This window comes from Hippocampus bargibanti, linkage group LG03, assembly GCF_051943395.1.
Source record: "Hippocampus bargibanti isolate YZ-2025 linkage group LG03, ASM5194339v1, whole genome shotgun sequence".
NCBI classification, from domain to species: Eukaryota; Metazoa; Chordata; class Actinopteri; order Syngnathiformes; family Syngnathidae; genus Hippocampus; species Hippocampus bargibanti.
The window spans coordinates 29049677-29069864 of NC_142736.1; the positions used below are offsets into that span (position 1 = coordinate 29049677).

Sequence of the window (20188 nt, forward strand, 5' to 3'; positions counted from 1 at the left end):
AAAGCCAAATAAAAAGCACTTTTTCACATGGAAGAGTAGGACTGGCAGGTGATGCTCACCGACTGCAATGATTGCATCCTACCATCCAGATGGTCTTTCCATGCAAGACCAACAAATCACCCATTGGACGAGAAAAGTCTCCTTTTATTGAATCAGGAGGTCAGTATATGACTCGGGCCCCATCCATCTTGCGCCTTCTTCCAGAATCCTCCTTGTGTATGATGGGAAGGATCATCGGGGAGAGGTGGTAGGGTAAAGTGGGGGAATTGTAAGTAAGGGGTGGTCTTTATCTGTTTAAAGCCTCCCTCTGATGAGATTACCTATTGGCTGTAAAGCACACTGTTAATCAGGGCGAAGCAAGCAAACACACTCCCACTGGCTTGAAGCCACTGTTTTTCAAGATGGGTGCGCCACCACTTCAATTTTCTTTTATAATCGTCTGGGGCACGAACATGAAAGGCATATGTATTAATATATCTCATTTCAATTTGGCTTTGTTTAACATTGAAATCACTGTGATCCATTTTTACAGCTTTTTTTTAAATGTTGATTCCCACAGGACATAATATAATTGTAATGATTTTCCCAGAGTCAACTGTTGTCATCATCAAATCTTTTTAACTATACGGGTAATTTTTAGCATTTTTTTTCATGCGCTTCATGGTATAATGTAAGTTATGGATTTCTTTTTTGTCACTTAGTTAGATGTTTGCTTGCTTATGCAACTAAAACTTTCAAATCTATCACTTGAACTCATTCAGCGCATGTGCAAAAATTTTTCCACTTCAGTGCCAAGGTTTTTGTGTCATTGTCACTCGAATTCCAAGAGCCACAGAATATTGAGTTTTAGGACTGCATAAACATTCAATGCAGCGTAAGAAACCTTAGACTTTCTTCTTTCACCAGAAAAAAAGTTAATTCCTAAATTATATGGGTCTGGAGTTATATGAGCTTGAAATGAAGGCGGCTGTCCAAAGTACAATGCAATACATACATACATATTGGATTATATAGTGCTTTAACAACTGAAGCTGGAACAAAGCGCTAACATGGAAAAAAAGGGAAATCATGCCCCCGTGTGGAAGGGAAAATCACTGCCAGAAACCATGGCCATCACTTTATCGGCACTCAAGCATGAAAAAAATAAAACCCGAACAAATTAGGGAATTGTGCTCTACGTCATATTTTCGATTCACGAATAAATTTGTGAATGGCAGTGAATGAGTGAAAATGTACTTTTCGCCTCCAGGGAGTAGTATAATATATAATATATAATATATAATATATAATATACAGTAAAGTCTCGTTATATCGATATTCAAGGGAGTCCGAAAAATATCGATATAACCGGGACTATCGATATATCCGACCCTGTTTGCATGTAATTTTCTCCGTGCGTGCATAGAAATAGTATCGATATAACCGGGACTATCGATATATCCGATATCGATATAACGAGACTTTACTGTATAATATATAATATTATAACCATTCATACATGATAAACAAGAAATAGTCTCACAACTTCCTGATCTAGCTGTAAGAATATTTTTTTTTTTTGCAGTTAATTAAAAAAAAAAACATTGTTATATTGTCTGTCTATTTGTGTTGCTTGTTTGGGACCAGCGCTCTACGTGATATATTTTCAATTTCCGAATAAATTCGTGAATGGCAATGAATGAGTTAGTTTTGGGCCCTTGTGGTGGTTTTCTCAATTACAATGGTAAAAGTCAAAACCCTCTTAAAAATCGCATTCTCCACCACTTTTACATTAGTTGCCACTAATTTGCACAATCTATTAGCATGGGTGAACATTCAATTTTGCCTCCGCTCTTTGAGAGCTGTGTTCCCTCCCCCCTTCCCTCCCCTCCTCACCCCCAATCCCCAACACCCTACCCCCTGGCATCAACATTGTGATATGTTTTGATTGAGCACCATATGAGTGACATCTCACGACAGCACATTACCAAATTGCTATCAAGACACCATGACACTTATGGGGCCCCTTGACACCCCCCTACCCTGCAACCCTCGCTCCACGCATTGTGTGAGTGAGGGGCTGGCCTGCAGCTCTCTTCCAAAAGGGGTCTTAATTCTCACCATGCTCTTTATAAGCAAGGCTCAAAATAACTTTGAGGAGCACAGTTAAAAAAATATATAAATTGTGTAGCCCAGTTTATCTCCATCTTGGGAGATGATCCAATTTCATAAGTGGCCATTTGCATCCATCAGGCTACACCAAAAATTAGAGAGAAATCCCACTGTCGTGTACAACCTGACTATGGAAGGTACAGAAGCACGCAATGTCTCATGTGAACTGTGTGTTTTTATACCGTAACACATAGCCTGTGTGTGTTTGTGCGTGTGTCAGGCTTTATTACAGCAGTCATTAGGACTCATATCTGTGTGCTAATGTCGAGCAGATGTTGAGAAGAAAGGGATCATTTGAAAAGGGCAAATGTAAATAAACATCTCTCTCTCACCGGACCCCCTCTGAAAGAGGCCGAAAGAAAACACTTCATCAATCTCCATCAGCGGCATTAATATTGTCATCTTTAGGGGTCCCGTTTGAATGGCCTCGTTAATATTTCCCTCACAAATTGTGTTTAGAATAACACCTTTTGTGAGAGAGAATCCAAACAAATCAGAACTATATTTTTATTATCGCTTCTTGAGTAAATCATACATTAATAAAAAGTGTCTATTTTTTTGTTTGGGCAAAATCCGTATTCACACAAAAATGACTTTTTTTCTGAAAAAACAAACACAAGTGCTAGTGAATCAAAACAATGGCTTCAGATTCGGAGAATATGCTTTCTTGTTCCAGATCCAGTGATGAATGTGATTCAAATAGTTCTGAAGAGGAAAGCATACATGTTTGCAATCGATTAAATAATTTATTTGTGCCATTTTGAGGCAACAGTGGGGGAAAATCTCTCACCCAAAAAAGAATCACAAAATGGCGACCTCCTGTGGCCACCTCCGTTTCCACAGGCAGATAAATTCCTTATATGTTGCTTGGACGCCCTCTTCTGGCCTTCTGGCTGCTTTTGGGTGCAACACGAGGTCCCCAGTCCAAACAAGTACAGCAAAATACATTGACGTGATGGAAGGACCGCTACAATGCGTCTTTTTTACGGTAAAGGGCGGTCCTTTAGTGACGTCACGTACGGACTCGTCATCAACTCAAAAACAAGACTTCCTGAATATTCAGCGCGAGTCTTAAAACGTAAAATATAGCTATATGCAGTGGAATCTTTGTAAAATACGCTCAGTAGAAGTCATCATTTGAAGCCATTTTACAAATTATGGACGCAACTTGTCCTGAGACGTCGGTTGTCCTTTAAGTTTGTTGCATCTCTGTCCTGGCTCGTTTATATTTTGTGGACAGTAAAAATAAATCACGACAGCAAGCAAGAAATTGAATAGGACTTTGTTTCAGTGAGCTTTTAAAATTATTAATGCCACAAGTGTACATTACAGGAAAGGGCCCTAACTGCCCCACCGAGTCGCAGTGGCAACAAAAGTTGAGTCAGGGTCTAACGTCCATGGACGTGTGTGGTCGATGTTATCATGTTTCATGAACCGCGAGCATCTATCTAATTTTTTGTATAAGTCAAAGTATTTGATTAAAATTATCTTGGATATGGTTTAAAAGTACTCCCGCTGTGTGTGTGTGTGTGGGGGGGGGGGGGTTCACCAGATCAGCGTTGCAGGATATTCTCCCAAGTACCCACTTTGCAGCATTTTTTTTACATTCAGAAGCACATAAGAATAACATAATGACGCTAATTCAAAAACAACTTTTTTTCATCATTATTTAATACTTTTAACTAATTCACTGCCAGACGTGCAAAAATGTGTCCACTCCAGTGCCAGGGTTTTTGTCATAGTCACTCGAATTCAGCATCCGCAGAATATTAAGTTTTAGGACTATATAAACATTCAATGCAGCGTAACAAATCTTACTCTCTTCTTTCATCAGAAAGAAAATAGTTAATTCCTAAAAGATATGAGTCTGGAGTTATATGAGTTTGAAATGACTGTGGCTGTCCAAAATACAATGCAATACATACATGTTAGTTTATATAGCGCTTTAACAACAGCTGAAGCCGGAACAAAGCGCTAACATGGAAAAACGGGAAATGTTGCCCTTTATGGAAGGAAGGAAAAAATATTGCCAGAGGCCGTGGCCAGCGCTTTATCGGCACTCAAACAAGAAAATATAAAACCCGAACAAATTTGTGAATGGCGCTCTGTCATATTTTCAATTCCCGAATAAATTTGTGAATGGCAGGGAATGAGTTACAATGACTTTGTGCTCTTTCTGATGTGCTTTAGCTTCCAGGGAGTAGTATAATATAACCATTCATACATAATAAACAGGAAATAGTTTCGCAATATCCGGATTCATCTAGCTGTAGGAATATTCACTTGTTTTTGCATTTAATAAAAAAAAAAAAAAAAAACATTGTTATGTTGTCTGTTAATGTGTGTTGCTGCACTCTTTGTTGTGCAAAAGGGATTTTAACTACTTGAACATTGACACTATTTTCAATGATGCATCTAAAGCAGTTTTAAATCACACTTTGAAATCGAAAAGTTAATAAATATGCATTCATTTTGAAAGGACAATTATGACAAAGTAAAACGGCAAATAACAACAATGATCCAAACGCAAATAAATCAACGGTTGACTACTCGGATACATACCTGCATTTTTTTGGCATTGGCCTTTTCCCTCCTCCTTCCACTTATGCTGCTCGTCTTCCTTCAGGGCAGTGCAGGGACCCTCGATGCAGGTGCTAACGTGGCCACTGAACACACCCTCATAAAGAGTAAGCGGGTCAAAGGACGATGATGATGTATACAGATGATTGTGTGTAATTTACGACTGAAGCCGATAATCCACATTGCTGAAGAGCGCCACCGCAACGGAATCTATCAGATTTTGCAACCTCAATCGACCCCTTTGGCCTACTAAAGGACTTCATAGTTCATCACTCTCACTTAATACCCCCCCCCTCATATGTATCCCTCTTGCTCTTCATACAAATGTTTTATTTATGTAGGGGGAGGTCACTTAAAACATCTCGCTGGAGAAAATTACACGTGTAATCTCTCCCCAGAGGATCTCTCTCGGCAGAAATAAGAAAAACAGTCAGTGAAGCGAGTGAGCAAGTGCGAGTGAAATCGGCCAAAACATAAAAAGTGCTAAATCACTCTCTCCCCTGTCGCTACCTTACCTGAGGTGACTTTACAGTATGTCCGAGAGGCTTTTACAAGCCATACTTAACATGGCCCCACTTTACCTTGACATATTTATTTTTTTCTGCCCCCCAAGTGTGTGTGAGTGTATAAGAGAGGCAAAGATATTGATATTATAAGTGGAGTTGTTTGAAATTAGCAGTCAGATTGTCTGCGCCAGCTCTCATTTCCTTACATGTTCATTGGAAACTGTAAATTATCAATAACTGTGCATGGATATGAATAGGGTGTATCTATATATATTTTTTGCATGTGTGGATCTGTGCTATTATTGGCTTTATACCTTTTATCGCTCATGAAGCCAATGCCCCAAAGCACTGCAATTGATAGTCCTTAATTCACCTTTTCCTCTGTACAGCGATTTAAAGGACAACCAAAACCACTTTTTTGTTTCCTAACTGACATCAGAAAAACATTTTATAGCATCTAAAATACCCAAAACACACAGTATGATATTTTTAGTCAAATGGAAAACACCAATAAAAATGACTTAAAGTGTCTAAAAACTACTTCAATTTGAAACCGGAAGTGGCCAGTTTCAGAAGGTCCCACCCCCTTGTTCGTGGTGTCATGCCAGGACGTCTTGCCTTGCTCGAGAATCAAAACAATGGCTTCAGATTCGGAGAATATGCTTTCTTGTTACTCATCCAGTTATGAATACAATTCAAATAGTTCTGAAGAGGAAAGCATACATGTTTGCAATCGATTAAATAATTTATTCCGTGTCATTTTGAGGTATCTGGTGGGGAAATGTAGCACCCAAAAAAGGCAGAAGATGGCGACAAAGCTCCATGGAAATTGGCTGATTTTTTTTTCCTTAGAATTTTTGTTAGCGAATATCAAATAGTTGCTCGGTGCAATTATTATGTATGTGTTTTCATTCTAATTTCGCCAGCAAAACGGATCAACACGAAGTTTTCAGCCCAAACAAAGTACCGCAAAATGCATTGACGTGATGAAATGACTGCTACAGTGTGTCCTTTCTCGGTCAGGGGCGTTCCTTCCGTGACGTGACGTGAGGACTCGTCACCAACTCAAAAACAAGACTTCCGGAATATTCAGCGCGAGCCTTAAAACGTAAACTATAGCTATATGCGGTGGAATCTTTGTAAAATACGCTCAGTAGAAGTCATTTGAAGCAATTTTACAAATGATGGACACAACTTGTCCGGAGTCTTCGGTTGTCCTTTAAATGAAAGAGGAACACTTGCATTCTTGGAAATCATACCTGATGGCTTTCCGGTAGGAAAGTCAACCGTTTCGACACTATTTCAATCGTCAATTGGCAACACTTGTCAATGAGTCATCTGTTGTGTCATTTAACCCGCATTTCACCCCGCTGTGCTCACATTTGGTTGTTCTTTTATCTTTTGTCCCATCGACAAGTTCACAGGTTCTCTAAAAGGGCAAGGAAGCATTTTTGTGATTTCAGTTTAAACCTAAATGGCCTCACTTTCAAACCATTTGATTGAATTTTGGAGGAAAAATGAGGTAATGCAAGTCATGAATTGGAAAAACTAAATCCATCCACTTCCTCCACTGTTTGTCCTTATGAAGGTCACAGGTTAGCTGACATTTCGGTGAGAGAAGCGGGGTACACCTGGGACTGGTCGCCCTTCAATCATACGGCGCATAGACAGACAACCATTCACACCTATATGGGAAATTGTAAGGCTTCAATGAAGCCACTGTGCATATTTGTGGAACTTGGGAGAAAAGTCACACAGGCACGTGGAAACTGCAGGGGCAGGCGACATTTGAACTTGGATGGTTTTGTACATAGGCCACCATAACTAATCTGATTATAAGGTATTTAAATTCACTGATGATGATTATTATTATTATTATTATTTTTATTTTAAGTTATGTCATGTAAGTTATTAATTTGACTATCCAATACTTTTGCCGCATATATAAAGGTTTATTGACAATCACATGCTGATCTCTTGTGAAATATGAGAATTTCTAATCTTGTTAGCATTCAGGACATGTTAATGTCATTTCCAAGATAGTATTTGATGTTTTAGTCATAGAGTACATTGTGTGCAGGGCACAGATAATAACAGGAGCTAATAAAATATGAGGGCAACTTTGGATTTTTTTTTCTTATTTTTCATTATGAATGTCAATCCATATACTAACATTACGGCTGTTTTTAACCTTCACTTTAATTTGAAAATGACTATATAAGCTTGATTTTCATATTCTTGAAATTGGAATAGATGTTTGAGTTTCATTTTGTTAAGTAAGAAAATACGTGTATACTCAGCATTAAATCTGCACAAACCGAGAAAAGGGATCATATAATAATTTCAACAATACCTATTTGTGGGCACGTGAGTAGGGTGTGGGGGAGGGCTATGACACTTTGGGAGTTTTCTAACCTAAACACAGAGATGAATGCAAACCCATTTGACATGTAAACGTCAGGCTTCATCCATCCACCTCTTTCGTCATGTGATTATCTGTTTTATTTACAACTCACTGAGGGCGTGAAGATCACTATTTGTCACTGAAAAAAAAAAACTAGAAAAGAAAACAGTTGTGACCCTTAATATAAAAAAAGCAATTATAAACATTACAATAATAATGCCGATAATAAATTCGAACAAATGACGTAGAGCAGTTGAACCCCTCCAGGGTATCGGCAGAAAAATACACATATCATTACTCGTTAATGTGTTTGTGTTTGTGCCTGCCAACCTATGACATGTGAAAGGCCCGGGGGAAGAATTTCAAAAAAATATATTTTGGGGATAATGACAATATTAGTGGTTGTATCCTTTCAATATTTACTGACAAAACGATTTTATTAACGGGTGCGTTTGTTCTTGGAGGTGTGGCATGAAGCCTTTTGATCTGCACCTGTTTACTACCAAAAAATAATAAAATGAAAATGAAAAGCCATATTTGTTATTCCTGTGTTAGATGTTATATATATACTGTGTGTGTGTGTGTGTGTGTGTGTGTGTGTGTGTGTGTGTGTGTGTGTGTGTGTGTGTGTGTGTGTGTGTGTGTGTGTGTGTGTGTGTGTGTGTGTGTGTGTGTGTGTGTGTGTGTGCGCGTGTGCGTGCATGTGTGTGTGTGTTTGTATATACACACGCACACACACTATATATATATATATATATATGTGTGTGTGTGTGTGTATATGTATATATGTGTGTGTGTATATATGTATATATATATATATATATATGTGTGTGTGTATGTGTGTGTATATATATATATATATATATATATATATATATATATATATATATATATATATATATATATATATATATATATATATATATATATATACATACAGTGTCGAGAGACGTTTGTTTGTATTATTATTATTATTATTATTGTTATTATTATTATCATTATTATTAATATTATTATTATATACAGCATTGTGTGTGAACCTGATAGTATCCCAGAATCTTTGGGGCCTCCCGTTGTGAAATCAGGAGCAAGTGTGACACCTACCTGCGGAAGTTGGAAGAGTTTCCGCGACACGCATGACAAACAAGCCCCCAACCCACCACCGACTTTTCCTCTTACTCGAAAATGCGTGTGTGTGGATATGCGTGTGTGCGTGTGTGCGTGTGTGCAAACAGTTATTAAAAATAGCGTGTGTCCCTTCGCCTTGAATTAATGGAGCCTCTATGCTGTGAATCCACGTCCTCTCTCTCTCTCTCTCTCTCTCTCTCTCTCTCTCTCTCTCTCTCTCTCTCTCTCTCTCTCTCTCTCTCTCTCTCTCTCTCTCTCTCTCTCTCTCTCTCTCTCTCTCCCTCTATCTACCCCCCTCCCCCTCTCTTTTTTCTGCAGTCTCCCTTTGCTATAGTAATGAGGTCTAAATTCGGCATAAAATCGAGCTCATTACTTCGATCCGCCACCTGATTGCACCGCATAAAACAAGCCAGGTAATTGGCTTTAACCGCCTGATTATTCTCGGAAACTTTTAATCAGAATGAATAAGATAATTTCCGTGTGGTTTTGAAAAAAAATGTATCTTCGTTGCGCTAACGGCTCAAATCGTTCAATGTGGTTTTTATCTGTAACTGGTGGCGTTTTCAGATACACTCTCGAGTGTGATAAAATGTGTTATTGTTTTCTACAAACATTTCCACCCACAAAATAACCGCTGAACAAATATATTTATAGAAGTGTTTCTCTCTCCATAATTTACTTCAAAGATAGCGTGTCGTCCATTTTCTTAAATACAAAAAAAGCTACATTAAATATACATGTCGAATACAAATACCCGGCTTCAGCCTTAAGACCATTCTCGTTTACACTCGTTGAGAAACTAAACAATATTTTTCTTGAATTAATGGGGGGCGAATATAATGCTCAGTTGTTGGGTTGATTTTTTTTTTTCAAATAAATAAAAAAGTCATTTTTTTTAATGTCGTATCTGTTAAATGTTCGACATACCTTTCTTCAGTTCGTTAGGGGGGTCTTTACAAAGCTCTACCTGCATTTGGCCCCTCACCCTGTGGCTCTCCCTCACCAAAGCTTCGGCTCGATTTAACACAGTCTGGTTTAATCCATTAAAGTGAGCCGTGGAGGAGGGGGTGTTGCTGGGGCCCGAGCCGTGAAGATGTCCGAAAGTGGCCCCGTGGTAGTTCGTGTAGCCGGGGTAGAAGGGGGACGCGTAATAGAGGGGCCGCGAGAGAACCCCGGGGGAGGACCGAGAAGGGGAGCCCGATGCGGGGCCCATGACGACCGGGCAAGGTTGCTGCTCGCCCCGCTGAACTTGCAGCGTGTCCCCGCTGTTTCTGCATCGATCCGACGAGGTGGCGATCTCGGCAAGGGACCACAGTTTAGGTTTGGGGGCTGAAGGGGGCGAGTGGATCACGGAGGTGGGCGCGTGGCTCAGGTCCGATGAAGGGGCCCCCGCCGTGCGTGGGGATGACGTGGTGGGTTTACCGCTGCAAGCGGTAGAAGAAGAAGAATCCAACAAGTCCGTAGTCCGCTCCTGTGAGTCTTCATGTTCTTTGGACTCGGAGTCGCTCAGGAGGGGGTCTGCGTCCTTGGGGTGCAAGGGGTCCTCTTTGAAGCGATCGCAACCCACATCCACTGGGTGAAGAGCTTTGGCATCTGGGGGCAGGCAAACGGCATCTTTACATCTTTGTATCATTCAATATAAACTCTAAACTAAAAAAAAATAACCTCGTTGTGTTAAATATATTTTTCTTTTAACAAGGACAATTCACACTTTTTATTGATGCATTTAGAGATAAATGTCGTGCCAAACACTTTGCACGATGAGCAGTTTCATTCACTGGCAAGTCAAACGAAGGCAGTTCAAGGTGATTATTATTTAAAGCGACTGTCCCATTATAAATAATACACCGCCATTAACCAGCAATCAATTTTGCACCCCGAGTAGAAACGACCACGATGAAAAATTGATGTTTTTTTTTCATACCACCCCCCCCCCCCCTTTTCATTCTCTGCATGCTGCATCACCAACCTGCTTCCGTATCCGACAATTCTTGAGTCTTGTCACCGTTGGGTTTAAAGTTATTATTATTATGATTATTGGGAGTCACGTCGTCATCATCGTTCTTCTCCAAATCGATATTCTCATCCTCCTCCTCGTCCTCGCTGCGGTTACGCGGCGTCCAAGTCATCTTGTTCTCCTTTTTGAGCCTCCTGCGGGCGTTGGCGAACCAAGTGGACACTTGGGTCAGGGTCATCTTGGTGATAATGGCCAACATGATCTTCTCGCCTTTGGTGGGGTACGGATTCTTGCGGTGTTCGTTGAGCCAGGCCTTCAGGGTGGCTGTGGCGTCACGCGTGGCGTTCTTGCGGTAGGCAGGGTCGCCGTACGGGTATGAGCCTAGAGGAGCCGCGTACGGGTGGTACCCGATGGAGCCGGCCATGCCAGTTGAGTGGTCGTAAGGGGAGCTCTATATGACATAATGAAGAAAAAAACATGCAGTCTGACCTTGCTTGATTTTCATCACAAAATTATTGTTGGATATTGTTTTTCGTCATTTTTTTCTTTTTAAATAATCAAGCATGCAACTGTGTTTTTCGTAACTCAGTGGCGTTTTTGCCCTTTTGGTAAGCAGGCCCACTTGATTAGATGGCGATCAAGAAAAATGTAAATACATAAATCGCATAAAATAAACATTTTGCAGGGGCGAAAAACATTTTTGAAAACAAAAAAAGCTGTATCACGATGCTAATTATTCAAGTCCCATTTTCGCCCGTAGCTAATCGGTGAATCAACTAAAAACAGACTTACACCTGACAAGTTTTATTCGTTTATTAATTTTTTTCTGATCGAACAAAGCATTTTTTTCTTATAAAGCCGTTGTCTACTCACCACGTACGACGTGAAAGTGGCAGCCGCAGCCGCTGCCGCGTCGGCTCCATATGGCAAGTGGTGCGAGTTGTAGCCGGGTGAGGCGCCGCTAAAGGCGGCTGCGGCTGCAGCGGCGGCGGCTGCCGCCGCGCTGGAAGCGGTGGTTGATCCGGCGTAGGGTGCAAACGCAGAACCGGACGAGGAACGTCCGAGCTCTTCCGTCCTGGGTCCCGAGATCACGCTGGTGCCGTAGGCTGCTGGGCACGAGTAAAGGGCCAGGGAGGCGGACGGCTGGTACAAGTAGCCCTGAGGGTACGCCATAGCTGTGGCAAGTTTAACACCCCTCCACTTTTGAGCTTTTTCCCCCCTCCTTGCTTATTTTTCCCCTCTGGAGCCTCTCACGGGTGCATAGAGACAACCGTATGTGGAGACCTGCTGCCTCCTCCTCCCCCTGCAAAAAAATCTTTCCTTTCTGTCTTCCTCCAGTTGTTTTCTTCTTTTTATCTTTTTTTAATAACGAATTTCGTGCAGCTCCTCTGTTCTGATGCCCGGGTGGCTATTTTGCTTTCGGCTGTCAAGCAGACTTTTAAAGAGGGCTTCGCCTGCCCTGCATGGGAAAATCTAGTCGCGTATGCCAAGATGCTAAGTTGGAAATTGAGGAGCCGACTTCGCTGCACAGCACGCTCCTCCTCCCCCGTCCTCCTCCCCCCTCCTACTCTGGAGGGGTGTAATCTCTGGAAGGTGGAGGGTGTTCTCTCTCTCTCTCTCTCTCTCTCTCTCTCTCTCTCTCTCTCTCTCTCTCTCTCTCTCTCTCTCTCTCTCTCTCTCTCTCTCTCTCTCTCTCTCTCTCTCTCTCTCTCTCTCTCTCTCTCTCTCTCTCTCTCTCTCGCACTCACTCGACTCTCTCTCTCGCACTCACTCTTCTCTCTCTCCTCCCGCATCTCTCGCGTTAACTAACATCCTTTCATTTCTGACTTATATATATATATATATTTATTGGTCTTCTCACGCTCCCTCCCCAAGTGGAACAATGCACGGGCTCATTTCGGATGGCGACATCACGCAAGTCTTAACAACTTTTTTTTGTTTCCCTTCCTTGATTTTTGTGTGCACTGCATTCGACTTCTTTCAAGATAGAAGCAAAAACCAGGATTTATTGTTTTTCTTGTTGATTTTATTTTTTTTACATTCATTGTTCATTCTATCTTATTTTTTTGTACTTTGCGTGCGTTTTTTTTTTGCTTAGAAAAGCAACAAAATGAGAATCTGCAATGAAGGCGTTTTCAATCATTCAGGTGGCTTTTTTTAAAAAAAATCATCTTGGTGTGGGGTAGCTTCATCTGTACGCGAGTGAAAGTAAAAGAAAATATTTGTCTGTGACTGAGTGTCTGGCAATAATTGTCGAAGTATGCCATGGAATGTGAGAGGTTTACATAGCATTCAAAAGATTGTGCACACTTATTAAGGTCCATTTTATATATATATATATATATATATATATATATATATTACTCTTTTCTCGCCATATATCTAATTTGTTTTTATTGATCAATGTTATTTTGAAAATCACATATTTCTGTATGTTTTGGTTTATATTCTATTCCCGTAATTATTTCATGCATATGATGTGTTTATTTACTGGTATATTCATGCTAAAATTTCTTCTTATCCGGTGTATTTCGTTTTAGATTAGCCATAATTTGTTCCAAAGAAATTGTTTCTTATTTTGTGCATATTGACATAATTGTTATTGGAATGATGATTGCATTTTTGTAGTTATGCATTATTTGTATTTACTATATATTTTAACACATACAAATGATGTAAGAAATATTTTTTGTCGAATTTTTATATGTGATGTGTGTTTTTCTCTGCGCTTGCAGATTGCACTCTTTGCTGCTTGGTTCAAGTCCCCGTTAAGCCGAAAGGGATCGCTGTAGGCGCTCCTAAAGAGCGTGTGCGCGTGCGACTGATTATCACGTGGTTAAAAAAAACTGCAGCGCAAAAGAGGGTGACAAAAATGTGATGACGAAGAAACGGAGAGAGTGGAGACAGCATTTCCAAAAAAAGGGGAAGAACAGGGGAGGGAGAAACAAAAGCGAGTCGAGCATCTAATGATCAGATGACAACGTGGGGACAGCAGCATGATCTTGACATCAACACAAGACTCACTGGAATGGAAGCCTTTCTTTAGTCTGATATTTGAAAGCACAAATGCTAATTCCACGAATTCGTCATACAGTTGAGAGGCAACTGCACACACAGGCGAGTAAGAATTTCTGTATTTGAATTCATTCAGGGGCTATTAGGAATGTGGATTTTGTTTAAAGTGGTGCACCAAAATGCTTCAAGTATTCATGGGATTTTGTCCTAAACCGATTAGTTGACACCAATTTTTCTTTGATGTATGAGCTGAGGGCTTTTTGCAACTTGGAAGTCAATTGAAATTCAAAACAGTTCCCCTCAAGTCCCCCTGAAACCCCCCCCCCCCCTTTTCACAATCCAAAATAATGCTTTGGGGGATCCAAAATAAGCCAAATTGATGTGACTGATGTCTGCCTTATTTCTAATGTTATATTATCTTTCCCATTGTAATAATAACAACAAAAACAATAATAATGATAATCAAAATACAACAATAATAATAATAATAATAATAATGATTGTTATATTATTATATTATACATATATAAAATGATATTAAATATTGGCAATTTTGAACATAATATGAACAAGAATGGATTATATTTATATACCCGAATATACATATACATTATAATATAGCATACTAATAATTATGATAATTATATTTCAGCATAATATAATACAAATACAATTATTATAATAAACTATAATGACTATAATGAATAAACTATATATTATTCTTTTTTTAAATAATAATAATAATAATAATTATTGCATAATAATAATAATAATACTTAATATTATTGTATATTAATATTTATTATTATTATTATTATTATACAATGGAATTTTGAGATGTATGAGGAGGGTTTTTTGTTTTTTAGTTTTTTTAATAAATAAATGTGCAAGACCAAGGATGGGCAACATAGGGCACGTGGGCCACGAAAGGCCCTTTACAGTATTTGACAGGCCATCAACAAATATCACCTCTCGAGAAAACACATGCATTAATCTTGCATAAAATCATATATGTATTTTTGAAAGGCACCTTTAAATGAAATGTATTATTATAAGTGACTATACACTATAATACGTATAAGTTTGTCATAGTGATAGTACATATGGTAGCTATATGTTGAATATTGGCATTTTTGAAAAAAAATATGTACTAGGTTGAAGTATGTTTATAAAATGTAATACATATGTACACACCCACACAGTTTGTTTATTTTTGTTTTGTTTTGGGTTTTTGTTTAATCCAGATGCAAAAAAAGGAAGTCACCTGACTCACACACATGAAAAACACATATCTTACAAAATACGCTGATGATCTCATCTTGTACGTAAATATAAATGAAAAACGTTGATTTTCTGATCTACTTTTTCTTGACTGACCTGGATGAAGATGTATGGCGTTCATCTGATGGCGCCGCCCACCCTCATGGGGCTGAATGGCAGACTGCTGCAATGCGCTAAGTGATGAAATGATGACCCCATTATGAGAAGTGGCTCCAAAATGAGGGGGTATCGGCCAAAGATTGCGCACCGTCGCCGCCAGTCTCCTCCTCCTCCTCCTCCTCCTGCTGCTTGCCCCGCTGCACACACAATGATTGATTTGCTTGGGATGGATCACAGGAAGCAGCTATTGATGTTTTTCTCCCCTTGCCTATAGTGTTTTATGAAGAAAATACTTATTTACACTTGGGTGTTATTTTTCGGGGTGTTTACTCAATATCCACTTTTTGGGGGAAGGATAAAGGCTCTAATTGTCCTTGATCTGTGACATGACAAATGACCTGTAATATTATTTCATTTGGGAGTCAATAAGTGGGCTGACTAAATGAATATTGATTATTTACAATGAAGCCTTGAATGTGGATGGGAGCCTACTGTCAGGGCCTTGCAGTCAGCATTCAGACTGATGATACCCCTCGTTCAGGCAAACAAAATAGTATGAAAAATCTGGCACCAGCATCTGTAACTTAAATTATTTCAATGTAATTTTTTGATTAACTTATGAATGACATTTTAAACATTTTGTCCACCGACGTCAGTTATCAACAGTAAAAAAGCCGGCTTCAAACTGTTCAGTTCAAGTTACTAAAACTGATAATTTCCTTACATGGAGCTTGGACGCCCTCTTCTGGCTCTTTATGGTGCAACACAAGGTTTTCAGACCAAACAAGCATTGACGTGATGGAAGGACTGCTACAATGTGTCCTTTTTTTCGGTCAGGGGCGTTCCTTCAGTGATGTCACGTATGGACTCGTCACGAACTCAAAAACAAGACTTCTGGTATTTTCAGCACAAGTCTTAAAACGTAAAATATAGCTATATGCGGTGGAATCTTTGTAATATACGCTCAGTAGAAGTAATTTGAAGCATTTTACAAATTATGGACACAACTTGTCCGGAGACATCGGTTGTCCTTGAAGCGGTGACCATTTTAAAATAGCAAACGTGTAAGAAGTATCACTTTTTTATCACTCTACAATGAATGCGGGTCTACTACCTGGGAAGCTCGAGATTATTTGCACCGTTTTTCACAATTTCTAGCAGATTATTTAAACTCAACAAAACAAATGATTATCTTCTGTATTCACAATATATAAACACTTTGATATTTCCTTGTAAAGTGGCATCCAAATTGGTACACTCGTTCTCTCCTCACCGCTGACCATGAGCATATAAATTTAACCCCTTTGTTAAAAAAATAACATGATATGACTCAGACATTTACAAAAGTGGGCAGCAGACAGTTAACATACGCACTGTGTAGCTCATCTGCCTGATTCAGACATCAACAGTAATTGATGGTTGACTTTATGGAAGGTTCAAGCTATGACCCGAATGAAAATTCAGTTTAACTCATTCTCTGGCAGACAGGTGCAAAAATGTGTCCACTCCAGTGCCAGGGTTTTTGTCATTGTCACTTGAATTCCAGGACCCACCGAATATTGAGTTTTAGGACTACATAAACATTCAATGCAGCGTAAGAAACATTAGACTCTCTTCTTTCATTAGAAAAAAAGAGTTAATTCAGAAATTATAGGCATCTGGAGTTATATGAGCTTGAAATGAGGCCGCCTGTCCAAAATATGATGCAATACATACATATTAGTTTATATAGTGCTTTAACAACATCCGAAGTTGGATGAAAGCGCTAGCATGAAAAAAAAGGAAATGCTGCCCCCTTGTGGAAGGGGAAAACATTGCCAGAGGCTGTGGCCAGTGCTTTATAAGCACCTAAACAAGAAAAAACAATATCCGCAAAAAATCGGGAATGGCGCTCTAGTTCATATTTTCAATTCCCGATTAAATTCGTGAATGGCGATGAATTAGTTAAATTACTCATACATTCTGCGTGAACTGAGTACAAGTACAAATAAGTTAAGAAAGGACTAAATTAAATTCAACATCAATACTGTATTGATAATGCACTTGAGCCAAAAGTGGCCGAATGACACTGTTGAAATAATGTGTGTGTGTGTGTGTGTGTGTGTGTGTGTGTGTGTGTGTGTGTGTGTGTGTGTGTGTGTGTGTGTGTGTGTGTGTGTGTGTGTGTGTGTGTGTGTGTGTGTGTGTGTGTGTGTGTGTGTGTGTGTGCGTGTGTGTGTATGTGTATGTAATCAAAATTGACAAGGTTGGTGATAGATCACAAATCAGGTAATGTAAACACACAAATCCCTCAGAGTTCAGCCACTGTTCCTCTCCAACTCTCCCCACCTTCCACATCATCTTCCCTAAATGTGTTATTGGAGCACAAAACCAGAAGTAGCCTTAATCTGTCAACATGCCCTTTAATTGGACCACCGGAAGAAAAAAAAAACAAGAAACGATGCCACTTCTTTGTACACACATGCCATACGAAGGACATTTATCCCGAGAGAGCTCACAAGGCATAATTAAAAGTAGCTTTTAATAGGCTTGTAATGCAGAGCTGCCTTTAAGTAGAGGGCGAACATGTAAGGGGTGCTTGTAAACGATATGTCGCCGCCATATGACATGCGTGAAGGCCTCCTTCCTCTCCACGATGCTCACCAAATCCTTCACACCTTCCATTCTTGTGCTTTGGGACTCTCCGGTTTTCCTTTACGGTGTGTTTCACAACTTACAGCATCTTTCATTGATATGTACAAACATTAGTAGTTGACTGGTTAGCACGTCTGCCCTAGAGTGCGGAAGTTGTGGGTTAAATTCTGGGCTCCAGGCTTATTGTGTAGTTTTTGAGCATGAATACTAATTTATGTGCCCCAACCGAAGGTTACCCGCTAATGTTTTCCTAGATTTTATATTAATGTAATTCATCTTCCCTTGCTCCATATTTGACGATTTTTGCCATAAACTCTCATATCCAAGGACTAATTGCGAGTGTAATCGAATATTTAAAAGTCAAACATGTTGAAATAATGTGAGTTGTGTTTGGACAAGGCTCAGATGTTCCTCTCAGACGCTGCCAAGTCTTCCTCGAAAGACTGAAAAATGTTTTTGTCCGACACCCAAAGCAGAAAATTCCCAACACCTGGTGCATATTTAGTGGTATTTGAAGGTATTTCCCCTTCCTTTTTTGTCTCTTTCCATTCTGCTGTGTCACCTAAATACCCAAAATACCAAATAGACTGAAACCTCAAGCGCAACAACCCCAAATATTGTACAATGTGTAGCACAGGAGGCGCGTGTCTGTGCCTCAAAAGTAAATCAAAACTTGAAGTTCAAACAATTACAATGTGTCAGGATATATTCGGAGACTTTAATTAAGTAATTGTCACACAATTTTCATGTTGCCATTGGTTTCACTCCCATGGCAGTGACACACTAAAAGTGTGTCGTCATTTCTTCGTACAATTACAAAGAACCACAAAACTGATCTCTCACGTAGTTTTAAAATCTAAAGTCAAGGGAATACAATGTTAGTTATATATTCACATAATCAAAAGTGAAGTCATTTCACAATTTTCGGAAACATTTGAGCAGTAAAGGCACGAGATATACACATTAAATAATGCTGTGAAGCAAATATGGCATAGAACAGAAACAAGCCTCAATATTCAGTCAGTGCTGTCATCTTATTTATGTATCCAAACTTGTTAAGTATTAATTACATGCAGTGATTCTTTTTCATCAAGGAGATGCTATCAAATAGAATGTAGCTAAAGCATGTTAGCATACATGTCAACCTTGGCTAATAGCTGCCTTTATAAGTGATTACAATTTCGGTATAAAAGTTGTAGTACGCAGTATATCATTTGAAATGATAAAAAAAATGCTAACACTCGAAAATGTAGCTAGCTTACCGCGCATGCGCACATTATGCTTATGTCAATCCGACCATACGCAGCGATTAAAAAAAAATATATATATATATATGATTGAGGATTACTTTGGCTGGTTTGCCGAGACAATATTAGGGATCGGTGGCAGCATTGTCGTTAGCTACCAGCAGTTGAGACCAACTGGATTTGAGCCAAAATGGTCTCTGTAAGATCGGTTCACAATTAAAAAAAAATCCATTATAAAAGTTATAGTACACCGTACATTATTTGAAATGATTAAAAAATGTATAAAATACAGGGAACATGTATTTGTTGCCAGGTTATGTGAAAGATAATGTTTTTCTTTGTGTTCTAAGGGCTATGTTTTAGCTAACAATGCTAATAGCTGAAAACGAGGATGTTAAATAATGACAACCATGGAAATGACCAACGATGTCTCAGTTTTCTTTTTATTTTCTAAGTGTTATGTTTTAGCTTCTTTTGCCGGTCCCATAATAAATACAGAGGGTTATGTCAGGAAGGGCATCCGACGTAAAAGCTTGGCCAAAACAAACATGCGAATCAAACCTCTGAAGATGGAGGACACTGATTTGCTGTGGTGACCACTTGAAAAGAAAAGAAGAATATGTTTAGCTAACTATGCTAATTAGTATGACGCTGAAAGACGAGAAGCGAATGAACAGCATAAGAAGTGACCACAGAAGTTGTCTTTTTTTCTTTACTTTCTTCAAAGGGTTGGCTTTTTATTGTATTTTTTTTTACATTTTTTCATATTTTTTTACAGTTTTGATATTATTGTATAGTTTTTTAGACACCGGTTAAACCTTTTCTTCATACTTTTCATGAAAGAGTTATGCATAAGTGGACCTTTTTCAGGAAACCAATTAGTTCACGTTTTATTTTTACGACTTGGAAGTCAAACAATCTGTCGTGCTGAGATCAGGTTCCTGCTTTCATACGTTAAGAAGGTGTTGAAAGCACAATACATTCAACCTTAAAATCAAAGGCTTCTTTTAAGTCTCACTAGTGATGTTGATGGCCTATGTAATTATTGGCAGTCGTTTCAAAAGCAGTGAGCTCAAGAAAAACAAAGAAAAGTTCAGACATTTTTTTCCTTTTTTTTTTTTTTTTTTGCTTTAATCAGGTGCATGCAATGTCGACGTAGATTTGAAACATCAAATAAACATCTGCT

The 20188-nt window shown here is 39.1% G+C and overlaps 1 protein-coding gene and 1 long non-coding RNA gene across 2 annotated transcripts; one reads left to right on the plus strand and one right to left on the minus strand.

The window, feature by feature from the left end:
* Positions 1-9126: 9126 nt before the first annotated feature.
* On the minus strand, positions 9127-12202 carry irx5a (iroquois homeobox 5a). Its single transcript, XM_088992984.1, has 3 exons — positions 11600-12202; positions 10739-11177; positions 9127-10362 (listed from the first exon to the last, which is right to left on the minus strand). Exons 1-3 carry the CDS (start codon positions 11897-11899, stop codon positions 9680-9682), a joined length of 1422 nt encoding a protein of 473 aa, XP_088849110.1. The 5' UTR covers positions 11900-12202; the 3' UTR covers positions 9127-9679.
* Positions 12203-12407: 205 nt separating this feature from the next.
* LOC148900915 (uncharacterized) lies at positions 12408-14072 on the plus strand. Its single transcript, XR_016114533.1, has 2 exons — positions 12408-12873; positions 13462-14072. It is a non-coding gene; the product is annotated as an uncharacterized LOC148900915 (long non-coding RNA).
* Positions 14073-20188: the final 6116 nt, after the last annotated feature.